General features: G+C 41.8%; 1 protein-coding gene across 1 annotated transcript in view; it reads left to right on the plus strand.

The window, feature by feature from the left end:
* Positions 1-10,109, plus strand: part of LOC121921501 (TRAF interacting protein) — a 47,194-nt gene extending 37,085 nt beyond the window's left edge. The window contains exons 12-16 of the mRNA XM_042449673.1: positions 299-454; positions 1,325-1,370; positions 4,493-4,615; positions 5,437-5,487; positions 7,639-10,109. Coding sequence (XP_042305607.1) covers positions 299-454; positions 1,325-1,370; positions 4,493-4,615; positions 5,437-5,487; positions 7,639-7,764 — 502 coding nt within the window. The 3' untranslated portion in view covers positions 7,765-10,109. The remainder of the gene's footprint in view (positions 1-298; positions 455-1,324; positions 1,371-4,492; positions 4,616-5,436; positions 5,488-7,638) is intronic.
* The last annotated feature ends 10,067 nt before the right edge of the window (positions 10,110-20,176 follow it).

Below are 20,176 nucleotides of genomic sequence, written 5' to 3' on the forward strand. Positions count from 1 at the left end.
GTATATCTTTAAAAGCTATCTCTTTCCAGTGTTGTTGCTAATATGAAACTAGGGTGTATGACAGGTGTTTGGAATGTGAGACCCTTCAGATGTTTTTGGACCAACTCCCAGTATAGCTGCTGATGAGGGATGATAGGAATTGTAGTCTTGCAGCATCTGAACAGCTGCACATTCCCTACACATTGCCTTCTGCTGTATTGCATGTGGAATGGATTGGAAGCTAAAATATATGGACTTGTCTCACCATTGAACTGACAGTAAATGTTTTATTATGATATTTACGCATTTGTTCTTGAAGCCCTGCTCCTGTTGAATTGCTAAACCCAAAGCTCCATCGGCCGCCACATAGTGATGAGATTGACTTGAATGCTACATTTGATGTGGAAACACCAAACCATCAGCCTCACAAGACAGGCCTTGCACCTGCCAAAAAATTCAAACTAGATAAAAAATCGTAAGTTGTGTTCATTTATTATTTTCCCTACACATGCTTTTGGTCTGCCTGGCTTTCCCAGTTTCACATGGAGACAGTTCCCTCGCCACTTTAAATTCTATATCCATTTATTTTGATTCAAGTGTCTCATCTAGAAGCTTTTCATTATTGCATAAGATTGTCACAGCAAGCAGGCTTGTCCATCTCATCATCCATCACAATTCACAGAATAGCTCATTTATAAAGTACATAAGTAGCTTTTATATAATCATAGATCTAAAAGGACATATCCTGACCTGGAAGCACACTATCTAAAACTTACAGAAATAAAGGCGAAGGAATGGAAAAGAAAAGGGACTAGAAAGCCATAATGTCCTTATTAAGCAATTTGATATGCTTGTTTATTGTACTTCAACTGTGTTATTTATAATCTGTGCTTTAGTTTTGTTCTAGGTGAACATAAAAGGCTATAGAGAAGTCTATTAAACTCCATATTAAGAGTATGACTGAAGCAATAATACATGAATAAGGAATAACAGTGAGGCAAAATAAATTAAGGCTCCTCCTCCTGATAGAGATGAGAAGCTTTTCTTCTATTGCCTAGCTAAAACAGAGGGGAAATGGGAAGAGATAATATTTTTACTGTACACTGGTATTTTAATAAATTACAATATTATAATTATAGCATTATAATACATTATTGTAATATTATAGTATTTATTTATTTGAATGAGTCTAAAGGGCCCAACACTCTTGCAGTTTCTTCATAACATTTTTGAGAAAGCCTTAGATTCTAGCCACATTGTCTCCTATTCAGATTTTTACTAACTGTTTCTGCCCTCTCAAAGGTACAGATGGAGCAGCAGCTAACTTGTGGTGTGTATTTTTCAGGGCACCTGTGACAAATTTATCAAGAGCCCTGAAAGAAACAATGGAGGTACAGTAACTGATAATTTAAGTAATATTTACAGTTTGCCTAGAGTCCCTTCAACATATGTTCTTTTAAAAAGCAATCAACATAGCCAATCGTTTTCCAAACGGTCTTAATCAAGCCCTGTATTGACTTTACTGCTACAGCTAAGTCCTGAGGGTTTTTTCAGCCAGTGTTCTCACTGTAGACTGTATGTTCTGAATTCTTAAAGAATTTTCTGTGCTGTTCTTTACAGATCCATTTACTAGTACCAAAGTTTGTGATGTTCAAAAAAACTTTAAAACCAGTGCCTGGAAAGTTATTTTTAAGGGAAATGAATACTATGACATGTTAAAGCAATACATAACTGAATGGTGATAGAATCTTAACTACTACTGTTGTCTTACTTGGGGCAGGGTGTTATCAGTATGCTGGTGACACCTAGATATATTTCTCCATGTCCTGGTCTTCAGCTCTGACTTCAGATGACGTCTCCTCTCTTAGTGACTGTCTTAAAGCAGTAATGGACTGGATGAGGGAAAACAGATTAAAACTGAATCCAGACAAAACGGAGGTATTTACAGTAGCAGCCCCAAACCCAGGCAGTTAGATACAACCTCCAGTCCTAGATGGGGTCACACTCTCCTTTAAGGACTGTGTTCACAGTCTGGAGGTGCTCCTAGATCCATTGCTTCAAATGACAAATCAGGTGAATTTGACGGTCAGGAGTGCCTGTTATCAGCTATGGCTGATACGCCAGCTGCACCCTTTCCTGGAAGTCAGGGATCTTGAAATCGTAGTTCATGCGCTGGTACTCTCACGTCTGGATTTCTGTAATGCACTCTACATGGGGTGTTTGGTCCGGAAACTTCGGCTAGTACAGAATGTGGCAGCCAGACTGGTCTTGGGTACATCTAGAAGAGACCATATTACACCAATATTAAGATCTCTTCACTGGCTGCCCATCAGTTTCCGGTCTCAGTGCAAGGTGTTGGTTATTACCTTTAAAGCCCTAAATGGCTTGGGTCCAAAATATCTCTGGGATCGCCTCCTTCCGTATAATCCACCCTGCACGTTTAGGTCCTCTAGAAATAAATAATAAAACTTTAATTTATATCCCACTTTTTGTTACCACAATCAAAGCAGCGTACAACCTTTTTAAAAAAATACAATATATACAATCTTCCCCCCCCTTAAAAAAAGATTAAACAATTCTATGCATTAAAATTACAAATGATAAAATCTAAAAACAGTAAGATAATAAAATAACGGTGGGTCGAGTCTTCACTGATATGTCTGTGGAGGGAGCGTTACATGGCTGGGTTCTATTCTGGGAAGGCCTGCAGGAAGAGATCCGTCTTGACAGCTTTCTTGAAGCTCTAGGTTGGCAATTTGACCGATCTCATCCGGCAGGCCATTCCATAAAGTGGGAGTGATCACGGAAAAAGTCCTCTGGGAGGTGGCCTGCAACAAATTCCTCCCAGAGGATCTGAGGGTATGGGGCGGATGGTACGGAAGGAGGCGATCCCTTAAGTAGGTTGGGCCCAAGCCATGGAGGGCTTTAAAGGTAATGACCAACATATTATACTGTGTCCGGAAACGAATAGGCAGCCAGTGGAGTGATTTCAATATAGGTGTAATATGGTCACTCCTAGTTGTTCCTGTAATCAATCTGGCTGCCTAGTTTCCAGACTAGGCACAAGGGTAGCCCCATGTAGAGCGCATTGCAAAAATCAAGTCTTGAGGTTACCAGTGCATGTACTACAGTTTCTAGGTCACCCCGTTCCAGGAAAGGGCGCAGCTGACATATCAGCCGGAGCTGATAACAGGCACTCTTGACTGTTGCATTCATCTGATTTCTCATCTGAAGCGATGAGTCAAGAAGCACCCCTATGCTGCGAACACAGTCCTTTGAGGGGAGCGGGAACCCGTCTAGGACTGGAGGTTGCAGCCCGATACCTGGTTTGGGGGCCCCTACCATAAATACTTCCGTTTTGTCTGGATTCAGCTTGAGCTTGTTTTCCCTCATCCAGTCCATTACTGCAAGACATTGATTGAGAGGAGAAATCCCATCTGTTATAATTGCTGATGACCGAGACATGGAGAAGTATGTTTGGGTGTCATCAGCATACTGATAACATCCCACTCCATGTCTACAGATGGTTTCTCCCAGCAGCTTCATATAGATGTTGAATAGCATCGAGGACAGGATGGTGCTGTGAGGGACACCACAATTAAGCTCCGTTTTTGAAGAGCAACTGTCCCCAAGCATCACTCTGGAATCTACCTGAGAGGAAGGAACGGAGCCACTGAGAGGTCTAATAGTACCAGCAGGGTCACACTTCCTGTTTTGATGCTTAAACAAAGGTCATCAGTTAAGCCGACCATGGCAATCTCCACCCCATATCCTGTCCTGAAGCCAGTTTGAAATGGATCTAGAAAAGCTGTTTCATCCAAGACCACTTGGAGCTGAAGAGCGACAGATTTCTCTAGGGGAAATCTATAACCAATAAAAACCAGGTTTCTAGAACTACCCAAAAGACCCTTTCAGCTATCGCTCCCAGACTATAGAATGGCCTGCCGGATGACATCCATCATATAACCACCTTAGAGAGCCTTTTAAAAAGCTGTTCAGATGGCTCTTTTCCAGCAAGCCTTTCCTGAATAGACTCCCGGCCACCAAAGAGAGAAAGTAATGGACTGATCCTATTGCTGTTTGCCTATCCATTGTGATTTGTTTTTATTTATTGTTTAAATTGTTATTGATCTTTTTAACATGTTTTAATTGTAAAGTGCTTAATTCTATTTTAAAGTGGGGAGGGTTGGGAGATAAGTATAATTATCTACTATAAGCTGCCCTGATTGCCTGAGTGCAGTTGGGGCAGGATATAAATAAATTTTATTATCGTTATTACTATTATTATTATTATTATTATTTACTTCTGTTCAGTTACTAAAAACTCTGCCTAAAAGTGCCTGTTCTGTCTTAACAATTTTACAAGATGATATATTTGCAGAATCATTTTCCTTTTGTAAAATAGATTAGCTTAATGCATTTGAGTAAGCTACTGTATTGTAGTGTTGTTTGAGTTTGGAGATATAAGGATTTTAGGTCTGATTCTCCAACTTGTTTTTATAAAATGATTCAGAACTGCTCAAATCACACAAATGATGAGCACCCAGAAGATCTTTTACCTGCTTTCATCAGAAACTCAATTCTGTCTAAGAGGCCACCTATGAACATGCTTGTGCCACAGAGGAGCACAGGGATAGTAAGTACAAATGGAACATACAACACAGTGTTGCAACATGGAGTACTTCTGTTTAATGTGCCAGCCATGCCCTCTTCTAGGAAACTCCATCTCATTCTCCCTTCCCCTTTAGAAATGAACATGTGAAATAATTTCTCCCCGTTTTGGCTATATTCTTGTCATTAATCAGCAACTTAGTTTACTATTAGTAATGATCTCCTCATATGTGTATTTTTCACAGCCTTTTCTTGGTTCCTGGGGCTTCTTTCACACTCACACCACTGACAGAGTAGAGAGATCTTGCAGCACCTTTGAGACTGACTAAAAAACGAAATTGGCAGCATTGCCAGAGGTTCATTTTGTGGGGGGAAGGAACTGAGTGTTTTCCATTTGGGTGCCTACAGTAGAACAACCTTCTTCAAAGGTTGTGTGTGGCCCCATCACGGCTAGCTTTACAACAGTGATCAAAAATGATCTTGTTTCAATGTTGCAATAATCTGTTACCTTGTTTCTGTCTGTTGTGTTATCTGCATGTTCATTGTGTACTGTATGGTTTTATGTTGCTCTGCTCTTCACTGCTGTATGTATGCTTATGAAAGAGAGGGATACAAATGTTTAACACAAATTGGTAAATTCTCTGCTTATTATTAGTAGGCGGGTTTAGAAATATCTTCCAGAAGCAAGCACATCTTTGGCTATTTCAACCACCAGATTCTCTAGTTCGTTAATTTGTATACCCAGATCAGTCATTAATTTGTATGTATATCCCATAGTCAGACTACATACCTCTAGGGGATGAAAATATTTGTCTGTATGTAACTACTGACTTCTTTGCCTTCTAGGTGAGAACTGGGTATGATGGCTTAGGGGGCAGAACCAAGTTTATTCAACCTGTATCCTTTCAGATATTATACAAATAAAAACTAAAGTAATTTCCACCTGCAGTTTTTATTGATGATTAAATATCAGCAATGATGAGACCAAAAGACAAGATGCATTTACCTGAAACAGAGCTCTGGTGTGAACAAAATGGAGGTCTTTAAACAGAGGCTGGATGGCCGTCTGTCGGGTATTGCTTTGCTTGAGAGTTCCTGCATGGCAGGGGGTTGGACTGGATGGCTCCTGTAGTCTCTTCCAGCTCTATGATTCTATGATTTGACTTGCAGTTAATTTTAAAGTGAAAAGCAGCTGGAAAAGCAGAATCCATTTGAGGATATTATCCCTTGGGGGTAAATAACTTCAGATTTGTTTAAATATAAAGTCTTGCTGCCAAATTCTTTAGAAATGGGGAGAAGAGACAATCCCAGGAAATATGGATCAAGATTGTGAGACTGTGTCTTTGCTCCAACTGTGGAAATGGTAAAAATGGACTGTTTAATTATGTAAACTTTGTTTTCCCCGCTTGCTGGGATAACATATATAGTCTAATCCTATCTTCCATTTTCTCTATGTCTCCGACTGATGCAGTGACTGGGGATGGCGTCTCTCCTCTCGTGGCCTGTCTGGAGTCAGTAATGGGCTGGATGAGGGAAAACCGACTCAAATTGAATCCAGAGAAAACGGAGGTACTAGTGATAGGTTCCCCTGGTCCAGGAATGGCGGTGGTTCCACCTGTCCTGAACGGGGTCACGCTCCCTGTGAAGGACTCCGTGCGCAGTCTGGGCGTGCTTTTTGACTCGTCGCTTCACCTGACTGCTCAGGTGAATGCGACGGTCAAGAGCACTTGTTATCAGCTTAGGCTGATTCGCCAGCTGCGCCCATACCTGGCCCAGAGGGACCTAGAAACTGTTGTACATGCTCTGGTAACTTCGAGACTGGATTTCTGCAACGTACTCTACATGGGGCAACCCTTATACCAAACTCGGAAGCTGCAAATAGTGCAAAATATGGCAGCCCGGCTGGTCACTGGTGCGTCCAGGACCAGCCATATAACACCAGTTTTAAAAGATCTTCATTGGCTGCCCATTCGCTTCCGAGCTCAATATAAGGTGTTGGTAATTACCTATAAAGCCCTAAATGGCTTGGGCCCAGGATACCTAAAGGACCGCCTCTCCCCATACATTCCGCCTCGCACTCTCAGAACGTCTGGGCAGCAGCTACTGAAGGTGCCTAGGGCTAGGTTGGCCTCCACTACTCGGAGGTCGTTCTCCATAGCTGCCCCAGCCCTTTGGAATGCGCTGCCCACAGAGCTCCGCTCGTCCACCACCCTGGCCCAATTTAGGAAGGACCTCAAAACCTTCCTATTCCAACAGGCATTCCCCGAGTAAATATCCTGTGGGCCTCCCTCCTCTCTTTCGTGGCCAAGAGGTTGGGCTTTGGGGCTTTACTGTTGGGTTGTTTTAAATATGTTTTTATTGGAACTGTTTGTATTTTAATTACTGTATGTTGTGAGCAGCCCTGATCGGAGGAAGGGCGGCATATAAATAAAAATTTTATTTTATTTATTATTATTATTATTTTCTGCAGCAGATGCTAAATTCTTCAGAAAATACCATGAGTGCAGATGTGCTTCAGGAAATAGAGTTTGTAACACAGCTATGTTCCCATTGGGGCTGATATTTTAACTTTGCCTGAAGTCACTTGGCCAAGTATCAAACATTTGTCATCAAGGGTCTGTGGCACTGAAGTAACCAGCTTCACAGTGTATGGAGTAATCCCAGTGACACTGCCATAGGTTTGTAGAAATAATGGTAAAAATCAATTTAACTACTAGTAATGTCTTGGTGAGGTTCTGGTTGAACAATGGGAATTAGGAGTGCTTGACTGTATGAACAAATACAGTTTGTTCTCTTATCTGCATTTTGAACTGGGAGGCTTGAATATTTTTTAGGATCAAATAATGTTCAGGTGTAGTTTTTTGTGGGGTTTTCAGGCTATGTGGCCATCTTCTCGAAGAGTTTCTTCCTGACGTTCATGATGTTCAGGTGTGTACAGATCTTGGTCTGTACACATGAAGTATCCTAAGAAATACCTGCTTCCTTTTCTGTATCAGTTTTCCCAATTAAATATTTGGCCACTATTTTCTTTAACCTATCTCATTTCAGAGTATCCCAGAAGAAATTCGGCCCCTGGCTGTGAAGAGCAAGAAAAAGAGTGCTTCTAAACGAACTATTACAACGTCTTCTGTTTCTGGAATCAGCCAGACTAAATTAGATAACTTCCTTAAGTAACTATGCAATTCTGTAGATTGGACCTAAACAATGAGAGACCTGGTCTCATCCATAAAGAGCATTATGACTTCAACAATCCAGAACAAGTGCCCAAGGGTGAGGTTGCTGACTGTGTTCATCTCCCCACACCTTTCCTGCAAAACTGAACATGGAGCACTGGTTTTCCTATGCTGTCAGCTCTGAGGAAAGAAAGTTTGAACATGCTGGGTTCCAGAATATGTTTGCTGTTTTACAAGTCCATATTCTAATCTAATCTGTTATATTATGGGGGTTCCTTCAGTAAGGTATGTCAGTAACTGTGTTAGCATGTGTCCCGTGGACACAGTCCTGCCTTATATAAGGAGAGAAATTTGTTTGCCGCTGTCAAGTTGTGTTAGTATCTGGTGACAAATTATGTGCCTAGGAAAACAACTTTTGTAGTTGATGTCACATTGGGGATTAAAGTTGTAACTTCTGCCTATAAATTTGAAGGGTTGGAGAAATGGATGGAAAATATTTACTTCATCCAGCCTTTCACATCACTACTACCTGAAAACTCTCCTAGATTCTCTAGTTATTGATCCTGATTTTCAGTGGCAGGATCCAATGCTAGAATAATGGTGAATTAGTCTATTTTTCCACATGATCTGGGGTTTGATCTGGGGTATAATTAATAGAGAGATGCTTGGAATGAGTTGTTTCTAATACTTTGGCCTGGATTTCCTGTTTGATTCTTGCCCAAGATATTTTACTTCCTTCCTAAAACTGTTAGCTGTAAAATAAGTGCTATTTCCCAGAATGTTTTTCCTTGCTTTCATGGGGCATATAATTGGGCTTGAGATGACTTTAGAAAATAGAAAGATTCAGATACTTTTTTTCAGGATATGAAAATGCTAGCTTCTTAATTACTGCTCCTGTCTTGCATAAGCTTGGGAGTCAAAATCACATTTTTATGCTTAACATTTCCAGCTCAAAAGTATGCCAAGTGTTTTCAAGTGCAGATTTATTGTTTTTCAGAAGCAATGTCCAGGGGCTTTTGTTTGATTGTTTACTTTAATAGATAGTGGCAGAAGACACCTTTTGACTTAGAGGTGACCCAGTTATTTCCTTTTAAGGAATTTTTGTGCTAAAAAAGCATTTTCTCAGTATGCCCCACCTTTACTATGGGTTATGTCACAAGCCTAGCCATGGCACAGGATTACCAGAGCCCATACATGGGTCAATGGATACAACTTGAAATTCCTAATTAAACATATCTACTATGTTTATGAATAATGCTGAGTGTGTCTAATTTATTAAACTGAAGCTAGAGATGTAAGATTTCTAAGTCTTCCTGCAGCACAAAGGGTCTGTGCAGATAAATTAATGGATGTACATCAGATAAATACTTAGAGAAAGTAACACCCCCCCCCCCCAATAAAGGCCCTAAATCCAATTATTAGTCCCAAGTAGAGCTGGACTGTTCAATCTTTGGAAACCTGATAAATCAATATATATGTAGCTTTGATTAATTCAGTGAGTCTACTCGGGTTTTAGGCAAAAGGTTCATTATAGTGGCAAAATTAGAATTTCTTGGATTTCTTAGAGCAACTGAATTCATCAGAACATTATTTTCTACATCCCTATTTCACAGTCCCCGCTGACCAGTATTACTGAAGCTTCACTTGATTCATCTGCATTAAGCACCTACCCTTAGCAAGTATTGTTACCAGGCTTTTTCTGTTTTAAATACTAGCCTTAAATCCATTAGAATTCCAGATAGGCAATGGGTACTCCTTATGGAGAATTATGGCATTCTCCGTCCCTCTGTAGAAGTCAGCATAGAAAGTATTGCTTTTGGGAGGAGTCCTTTCTCTACTTTGGCTCATGTACATCAAACTCAGTATTGCTTCTGCTCTACATGCAGCCTCTTTTTCTTCAGTTCTTATGCAGCAAGGAGGCATTGTACCATAAAGGTGAACTGAGAGAAAATGAACCTGAGTGAAAGGGGATATTCAGGCTATGCTATCATTTCTTTAAGTCAATGACCAGAGGCATTTTCTATTGCAAGGAAATTACAAAGACAAGGGCAGTCCTAGTTTTCACTTCTAATAAAATGTCATTACCCTTTCCCCAAGGCTTGCATATATTTTCTCAGAATTGATTCATCTCTGCTAAAGGGAAAGTGTCAAATCTCATTTAGCCTCAAAGCTTAAATTTTTACAGAGCTGAGCAATTATGCTGTGAGGAGGGGAATTAGTATTATTGTTTGCACAAGAATTGTCTGTAGTATTTGCTGTTGTATCCTTTGGAAGCTTTAACTGTGGAAGATGTGAAATAGAATTTGAAAAACAGTTTCCAAAGCTGAATAAACTGCATAACAAACATAACCTTTTACTTCTGATTAAAGCTAAAGTTTATAGATGTAAAGTTTTGCTTTATCAAGCGCCCCTCAGCTCATTACTGCCACATATTTATACAAAATAGGCTTCTAAAACTTTTTGTCTCTAATATTTTTCCATATAACTTGTGAGTGAGCAAAGGCATCTATCTGCCCCTTCTTGAACTACTTTTCTAGTCTGCTTAGAATTAGTCAGAAACCTCAAGGGAAGAAGACAGTAATGGCGTTAGTTTCTAGATGACCAACTTGTCACCCTCTAGATGTTGGCCTGCAGTTTCCATTGTCCCTCACTGCTATATATTGCTCAAGCATGAAAATACTTCCCTTCGTATCTCAATCTGCTGAATACAGATACAGTTAACAAAATAAATGTGCTCCTGAGCATTAGTATTGGTACTGGAGGCAAGAATAGCATAGAAATTTGAAGAGGACCACTAGGGCCAACCAGTCCAACCCCTGCCATGCAGGAAATCCAAATCAAAGCATCCCTGATAGATGGCCACCAGCCTCTGTTTAAAGACCTCCAAGGAAGGAGACTCTATCACCCTCCAGGGAGTGCATTCCACTGTCAAACAGCCCTTACTGTCAGGAAGTTCCTCCTAATGTTCAGGTGGAATCTCTTTTCTCTGTAGCTTGCATCCATTGTTCCGGATCCTGTTCTCTGAGCAGAGAAAACAAGCTTGCTCCCTCTTCATATGACATCCCTTCAATATTAAAACAGGCGATCATACACCTCTTAACCTCTTTTTCTCCGGCTAAACATCCCCAGCTCCCTAAGGCGTTCCTCATAGGGCATGGTTTCCAGACCCCTTCACCATTTTTTGTCGCCCTCCTTGGACACGCTCCAGTTTCTCAATGCCTTTTGAATTGTGCCCAGAACTGGACACAATATTCTAGGTGGGGCCTGACCAAAGCAGAAACAGTGGCACTATTACTTCCCTTGATCTAGATACTATACTTCTATTGATGCAGCCTAAAGAGCATTGGCCTTTTTAGCTGCCGCATCACACTGTTCACTCATGTTCAACTTGTGGTCTACTTGGACTCCTAGATCCCTTTCACACGTAGTTTCCTTCCAGCAGGTGTCACCCATCCTATATCTGTGCATTTTTATTTTTTTCCGCCCTAAGTGCAATACCTTACATCTCCTTGTTGATTTCTTTTGTTAGCTTTGGCCCAGCTTTCTAGTCTATCAGGTCATTTTGAATCTTGATCCTGTCCTCTAGGGTATGGTGCATTCCCCCTAATTTGGTATCATCTGCAAATTTGATAAGTATGCTCCCAATCTGTCATCCAGTCATTGATAAAGAGGTTGAACAGCACTGGACCAGGACAGAGCCCTGTGGGACCCCACTGGTTACTCCTCCAGGATGAAAAGGAGCCATTGGTGAGCACCCTTTGGGTTCAGCCGTCAACCAATTACAGATCCATTTAACAGTTCCTTTGTCTAGCCCACATTTTACAAGCTGTTTGGCAAGAAATCTAGGGAACTTTGTCAAAGGCCTTACTGAAATCAAGATATACTATATCCAGCATTTCCTTCCTCATCTCACCAAGCTGGTAATTTTATCAAAGAAAGAGATTAGGTTTGTCTGGCAGGACTTGTTTCTCTGAAACCCATGGGACTTTTTGTGATTATGGGCATGCCTTCTAGATGTTCACAGACTCTCTGTTTAATGATCTGCTCCAATCTTTCCTAGTACTGATGTCAGACTAACGGGATGATAATTGTTGGGATCCTCTTTTTTCCTCCCCTTTTTGAGGATGGAGACGTTTGCCCTCCGCCAGTCTGCTGGGATCTCCCTGTTAGCAGAGTTTTCAAAGATTATTGCAATGGCTCCGATATACATTTGCCAGTTCTTTAATACCCTTGGATGGAGTTATCTGGTCCCGGAGACTTAAATTCATTTAGATTAATAAGGTGTTCCTCTACTACTCTATTTATCTGTATGAAATGCCCCTATTCGGTCCTCTGCTCCATTATTCCTCAGGTTGAGCACCCTTTGCCTTCTGAGAAGACTGAGGCAAAGAAGGGGTTGAGTAATTCTGCCTTTTCTCTTGTCTTCTGTTAGCATTTTGCCATCTCCCACGCAGTGGCCCTACCGTTTCCTTCTTCTTCCTCTTGCTGCGGACATATCCAAAAAGCCCTTTTATTGTTCTTAACCTCTCTAGCAAGCCTAGTTCATTCTGCACTTTAGCTTTTCTGATTTAACCCCTAGACAGTGCCTGTATTTCTTTTGAATTCCTTTTTTGTGATTCCCCCTTTTTTTCCATTTCTTATACATCTTCCGTTTCAAACTTAGCCAGTTGAAAGTTCCTTAGTCCATCCATCCTGGTTTCTTGAGACACCTCCCGTTTTTCTTTCTCACTGGAACTGTTTGAAATTGTGCCTCAGTATCTCCCTTTTGAGAAAGTCCCATCCATCCTGAACCCTTTATCTTTGTATTTCTGACCAGGGATTGCCCTCAATACTTCCAAGTTTACTGAAATCCGCTCTCCTAAAGTCTAGGATGCATGTCTGCCTATGCCTGGCTCCTCCTTTCCACTGTATTACAAACTCCAGGAGAACATGGTCCTCCCACCTAAGTGTCCCACCACTTGCACCCCATTAACCAAGTCATCCTTGTTGGTTAGGATCAGATCTAAAATAGCTGACCCCCTTGTTGCCTCTTCCACCTTTTGGACCTGAAATTGTCTTCAGGCAAGTTGAGGAAATGCAGACCTGGAGGATTTTGCTGAGTTTGACTTCCAACAAATATCAGGATAGTTGAAGTCGCCCATCACTACTACATCTCTCTTTTCTGACTGTGTGGTCTCTGTTCTAGAAAGATATATCCAATTCCTCAGTCTGACTTGGTGGGTCTGTAGTAGACTCCCACCGTAACATCCTTGTTGTTTCCCTCCCCTTTAATTTACCCAGATGCTCTCCCACCGGCTTCTGATTGATGTCCTGGATCTCTTCACTGTTGTAAATATCTCTGACAATATAGTGCTATTCCTCCTCCTTTCTTGTTTGGCCTATTTCTCTTAATAAGGTTATACCCCTCATTCCACATTCCACATCATGAGACTCATCCACCCAGGTTTCTCAGTGATGCCTATTATATCATATTTGCTTGTTGTACTAGGAGTTCGAGTTCATCTTGCTTATTTCCCTGCTCGGTACATTAGTGTAAGAGACAATCGGCAGACCATGGGTCCCTTTAACCTGCTGCTGCCTGTGCAAGTTTTTTTTGCCTCCCACGGTTGGGTCCTTGCACTTTTTTTCCTTGTTCCTCTATGTCAGTTTGACTATTTTCGCCATCCCTTTCGCCTACCTAATAGTTCTCCCTTCCCCTCGGAACTCAGTTTAAAGCCCTCCTGATCAAGTTCTTGAGACTGTTGGCAAAAACATTTTCTCCAACTGGCGTGAGTGTGCAACCCGTCTGTTGCAAGAAGTCCCCCTCCCATGGAACCGCCAGCCCATAATCGATGAATCCAAATCCTCTCGGCGGCACCATCTGCGAAGCCAGTTGTTCACATCTGCTATTTTTCCTCTCCCTTCCTGGACCCAGGCCCTTCAACTGGCAGAAGAGACGAGATGGACAACCTGTACATCCATTCCTTTCAGCTTCCTACCAAGTGCCTCGTAATCCCTTTTGATGTTCGCGAAGGCTGTGTCTTGCAGTATCATTAGTTCCCCGTGGACCAAAAGGAAGGGGGTATTTGTCAGTAGGCTGACCAGTCTTGTCAGCCTGCCTGTCACATCACGGATCTTTGCACCTGGAAGACAACACCCTCTCGAGAATCTTGTCAGGCCTACAGATCACTGCTTCGTGTACCCCTCAGCGGAGTCCCCCACTACGACCACACGCCGCCTCCGAGGCTTAGGCGCGACTGTTCCCTCAGGTGGACTGCTCAGGCTCCCCTGCTCTGTCCCTGAAGTCTGTCCATGCTGCTCTTCTTCATCCTCCTGATAAGGGAAAGAGCTTTGAATCGATTCTCTCTTAGCTGCAAGCTCCCAGAACAATCCTTCTTGGCTTACTTCTCTTTGTGACTTCCTCCAGCTGTCTGCCTCCTGTGTATGGCAAGTGACCTCGTCCACCCGCATCTTCCTCGGCATGGTACTCATCCAAGATGGTTAGTTCTATTGTGTCCAGGAAATCCTCTTGTTCCCTATATGCTGAGTGTAGCACTCTTGACTCCAGCTGCTGCACTTTCTCTTCCAAGAGTGCGACCAACTTGCACTTGGTGCATGTGAAGTTCTCGACTTCTGTAGGCAAGAAGCGAAACATCCCACAAGAGTTGCAGGTGACTACAGCAGACCCTCGTTGTCCATACTGCAAAGTCTTAGTAATGACATAACAGTCAATCTACTGGGATACTACTTTAAGGAATGTCCTGGCTGCTATCTGATGTTAAAGGCAAGGTTCTATTTCAATATCTGATCTATAACCTGATGCCACTTGAGTAGAGTTGTTGGAGGCGAAGAAAACTACAAACTGCTCTGGAAGTTGGTAGATAAAGCTAGTCTGGCTAGCTCCGCCCCCTTGTGACTCCAGATGGACTCATAGAAGCTCTCCTGCGCCTGGCGGACATAGAAAGAAATATTGGTTCCTATTCCACAAAAAAGAAGAGCAGTTGGACATGTTCCAAAAACTTTTTATTCAGAACAAAAGATATGAACCCATGACTTGAAAACAACAGGTCAGGTAAGCCTTGCTTGACTAAAAAACAAAACATGGGAATCTTCTAGAGAACACTTGAAGGCTTCAAAAATGCATCCGGAATGTTTTGTTTGTTTGTCCCGCCTCCTTTTATTATAATTTCTATTTGGGTGGCCAAACTTGGATATGGTTCTTTTCTTTTCACATGCTGGGGGAGCTGATGAGACATCTCCGTTTTTCTGTTTTGCTCTCTATACTGTGAGTAGAATCCCATTGTTCAGTTCAAGCTTATTGCATTGCTCACTCAGACATGATTTTCAGTCCAACAATGTATTTCTCCAGCTCCACCTCCCCCAGTACTGATGCTGATTTTAAAAAACTAGCTAGAACGGACAGAAATGGGTGTAATTACAAAAGTGCTGTTTTACTTTGGACATATCATGAGAAGCCATGATAGAAACGCAGATTGCATTTATTCACACTCCTAATCATCATTTTCTAAAGTTCCAACTTCCTTACCTTTTGCTTAAATCAGGAGGGGCAATTTGTGCTTCTTCATTCGTACTACAACTTTCAGCCACCCCATGCACTCCCCCCCCACCCCCCCCCCCAAAAAAACCCCTGTAAGCCAGCCAGCATTGCAATGATGGGAGTTTAAAACAGGAGAACAAAATTTGCCAACTCCAGCTTTCCAGAGAGGGTGCTTCAGTCCTCTGTGGTAGGGTGATCAGAACCATAGAGGTTTGTAAATTTGGATCTCTATCAAGATATTATGAGAGTTATATTCTCGTAATCTTTTATCTTTACCTCCATGAAATTTCCTTTTCTTGCACGCAAGCTGGATAACTATTGTTTTATCTATCTGCCATGATCATAAGTTCAGTTTGGCACGGTTTCTCTTCACTTCTTGTGTGTCTTGTTTTGAATTTGTTAAAACTTTTTTTATCTCCTTTATAGAATCTCATCAGTGCTTCCTGTTTGGTCTCCTGTATTTTATATCTAAATTAGATTGTGGACTAGTGTCCACAACCTGTTGCTACTTGATCTAATTTGTGTGTGAGGTTGTGGTACTCTGAACAGATCTGGGGTGGGGGTGGGGGGTTCTTAATAATGCATTTAATGAAGAAATGACCAGCTTTCTTTAAAGCTTGACAGATAAGTGGGACAGAGGCTGCATAATAAATGGCTCTTTCAATGATGAAGTATTGGTGCCATCCAGTGGCCTATGTAGGATATAGCTGTGTAAAATATATCTCTAAATACAATACAGTTGCTTTGTGGGGGCTAGCTTTGTGCAACATTTTCACAGCACTTGTTCTATGCTGCCTTGGATTCCAACAACACAAGCCCCTGAGTCCTGCAGTACTTCTGAAAAACATGGTACTGGAAAGCAAGGATTTGAAAACCCGCTCACTCTAAATTTTATTTCAAGGCTGTTCAGGTGCACTTAAGCAGATGGAAGGATCATTCTCTCCGTACTGATCAAAAAACTGCACACAGTTCATCAGAAATGCATAATAAATGGCTCTTTCAGTGATGAATTAAGTAAAACTTAATTACTTGAATGGGGAGTTGCCACCAAACTGCAGATGCAGCTTGACATATAAAAATTGCAAGAAGGCTGTTCATATGTAGTATGTCAATTATTTGCTATAATTGTTATTGTTTTAAATATCAAAATAAAAAAAATTGCAAGAAGGCTGAAATAGTAAATGTTTTGTATGTGTCTCCCTTTTCTCATAAGAACTTCCATTTACCCCATACCAAGTCAAAAGCACTATTTGTCAATGTTCATTTTTAAAAACATTTAGAATTATAGGCTGGCATTCTATATTTCATTTGCAGATAATTACAGATCCATCACTGCTCTGTATTCAGTAACTCTGTGCAGACACACTGACAAAGGAGGTCTGTTCAACTGGAAACTGGGATGTTTCCCGTCCCCTCCTGCCAGTAAGAGGGACTGTGACAGATGCAGGACTCTGTCACAATTCCTCATTGCAGCCTTGCTTGCTAGCAGGAAGGGGATGGAAATGTCACCCTGTTCTTTACCTTCATTCCATTATTTATTAACAATACATTTACAAAGCTCAAACATTACTGCACCCTTGTAGCTAGCAAGACAATCAAGGATGAAAGAATGTTGTGATGCTTTACCCAGTTTCCTTTGTAGCAGAATTGGGGACCATGTGGCCCTCCAGATGTTGAGCTGTGACTCCCATCACCTTCATTGATGGCTATGGCTGATGGGAACTGCACTCCAACATTCCCCCCACCTCTGCTCTGTCTTATGACAAAGGCAACAGGTAGCAGTTATCTGTCTCGGGAAGCTCTACTTGTCAAAATATCAACACTGTCATTATAGTTATGCCTTCACAGCTCCCCTAGCTATTAGACTTAACTGAAAAGTTAACAGAGTTCATATGAAGCATTCTTTAATGAGACTTGCCTTCAGAAACTAATGTGGAAGAGGCATACGTATTTGGGAACTTAAAACTGGGCTCTTTGCCTGGAAAAGCCTGAATAGCTACAACATTCTTTCTTAATGACTTTGGGAAGCACTGATCAGTATAGGTAACATCACTCAAATAGGTCTACTAGAAGCCAATCTTTCTAGCTTGCTGTTTTCATGCTGTATTTACAAGTAAGTGATTTTTATTTTGAACCTACCCTTTGTTTCTATGAGAATTGTCACTCTGAGATATCAGATCCTAGGAGTCCATTAAATTATTCCCCTGCTCAAGTCACACCCATATTATTTTTGGAATTTTAAAGTAAACATTCCCATAGGAGGCTGTTAATCCTTAAAATCATTTTCAGAATCTATATAAATTCTGCTTGAAAGTCTTTAAGGAGTTGCAGGAAAAGCTGCTCTTCATGTTCCAAAGGCTGCAGGCCATGATGTCACCCATCCTCCCTGTTTACCTCCTCCCATACCACATCATACAGAATCATTAGTAATGGGGTTTTGTGCTAATGTTATTTCATAAATCTTAATTCACATAAAGGCATCAGAACTTCCTGGGCCAGAGGACACTGATAAGCAGACCTCCATCCCAAAGATCCCAGACCCTCAGAGAAAGAATGGCAGAATCCATACCTCAAGAAACAGGGATCCTAGTTCTCAATACACATAGCACAGTGTTATCCAGTTCTCAGGAGAGCTAGAGGTTGGAAGCAAGGGAGGGCTTGTCTCTACTACCTGAAGTACTCTCATGAATTTCTCATGAGGAGGATTACTAGCAAACTGCTTGCAACAGAGGCTAAAGTAGGGGTCTGCACTGACTACACCTTGTACATATTTGACTGCAGAATATCAACTTTATTTTCAGTTTTGGGAAAAGTTTCCCTCCCCGGCATTCTCTTGTCTGTATTGAGTTAGGTAGATAAAAGATCTGATTCATTAGAACCTTTTTATAGTTTAACCAATGATTGCACTATTCCAGTGATTATACTGTGAAGTCCTTTGCAAGGAGAAATGACAGAGGTGGTGCTGGAGAAGAGTGCTGAGGATACCATGGACAGCCAAGAAGACAAACCAATAGGTTCTAGAAAAGATCAAGCCTGAAAACTCCCTGGAAGCTAGGATAACTAAACTGATGTCATCCTGTGGCCACATCAGGAAAAGGCACAACTCATTGGAAGAAACAATGCAGTAGAAAAAGCGGAAGACTGCACCAGATGGATAAACCCATCAGAGGTCATGGGCCCAAGCCTGCTGGACTGAAGCAGAGCACTGGAGAACGGAGTCTTGGACAGGTCTCATCATAGGGTCATCATGAGTCAAGGTTGACTCAAGGGCAGTTAACATGACAGAGCCACCATTACTTCTACTAGGCATCCATCCCACAATCCCCTTTGGTCAGACTTTGGGATACTTTCTTAAACTCTTTTGTTCATCATTAGTTACCATTATGTCCTGCTTTTCCTCCAAGAAGTAACGGCAGTGCACATGGCCCTCCTGCAAACTTTATTTGCACAACAATCCTGTGAAGTAGGTCGTGTTGAAAAAGTGAAATTGACACAAGTTCACCCACTGAGATCCATGGCTCAGTGGCTAAAAGGAGACAGACAGATCCTTCTAAAGCTTTTGAAAAACTGTAGAAGGCTCCTCTGATGTACAGCAGAGACAGGCTGCCAAGCAGACCTAAACCCCCACCTCAAGCCCATTGCCTAATGCACTTGCTGTTTCCTCCAAAAACTGCACCCCACATCCTTTTTTTTCTGTTAAAAGTTAGCTGCCAGATTTGAGATTCAACATGAATCTTGCAAGGACTTGAGACTCGACTTGAGACTTGAAGGTAGAGACGTGAGACTTAACTGGAGACTTGGACTAAAAGACTTGAATGCATCACTGATTATTAGTAGCATTTTATGACTATTAGCAGCAGATGATGAATATTTTAGAGATGACAGAGCATTCCACAATCTGACCAGGAAAAAACAGTGACCAGTGCAGGATACTGGCTATTGGGGAAACCCATTAAAAGCAGGGTGTGGGGGAAAAGTCTTTTTGTTTGGACAAGTATCTTTGGTTGGATTACCATTACCATGGCCCCATACAGACAGGCCAAAATAAAGCTGCTTCGAGTCACTTTGGCGGTATGCTGTTTTAATGATGCATGCGTCCTAAGAGTTTGGAAGCCGTGCCAAAGTCACGATTGAGTCCTAAGGACTGTAGTGTAGCTTTGGCGCAGCTTCTGGACTCTTGGGACACATGTATCATTGACATAGCATACCTCCAAAGTCACTCGAAGCAGCTTTATTTTGGCCTGTCTGTATGGGGCCCATGTGTTGTTAAAAGAAGTGATTGGGAAACAACTGAAAGTATCTTGCAAGGACCTGAGACTTGACATTGGAGAGTTGACTATATCCCTGGCCGCCCAACTGCCTTTCCCTCCAACGCCTTCTTGCGAGAGAAGCATAGGTGGCCAAACAAAAGTGGATGCGTCTCATCAGGGGACGGCTGGATAAGAGTCTGAGCTGTGGCCCTGACCCAGAGAACTAGGACTCTGGGGACCAGGGTTTGAATCCCGGTTCAGCCATGGGTGACCTTGGGCAAGCCACACTCTCAGCCTTTTCCCCCTCTAAATTTAGACTGAATTCGCATTTCCCCCCTCTACACCACCCAAATGTTCCTGATGCAAAAACATGGAAACTTCTTGTTCACTGATCTCTACCTGCAAAGAGGCCTGTGGCCTCACTGGAATGGAGACATATTGGGTTGCAAAAGAAATGCAAATAGACTTTAAATTTAAATGGAAAATCTCCGTATTGCATGGCCAGGAGGAGGAGCCTGCCTTCACAAAATATATCTTCCATAACATCTTAACTAAGGACTGAAATAATGCTGAAATCTAACATCTCCAATTGTTTTTTTTTTTCTTCTTCTTGTTTGGTTTGTAAC

Source organism: Sceloporus undulatus, chromosome 2, assembly GCF_019175285.1.
Source record: "Sceloporus undulatus isolate JIND9_A2432 ecotype Alabama chromosome 2, SceUnd_v1.1, whole genome shotgun sequence".
NCBI lineage: Eukaryota > Metazoa > Chordata > Lepidosauria > Squamata > Phrynosomatidae > Sceloporus > Sceloporus undulatus.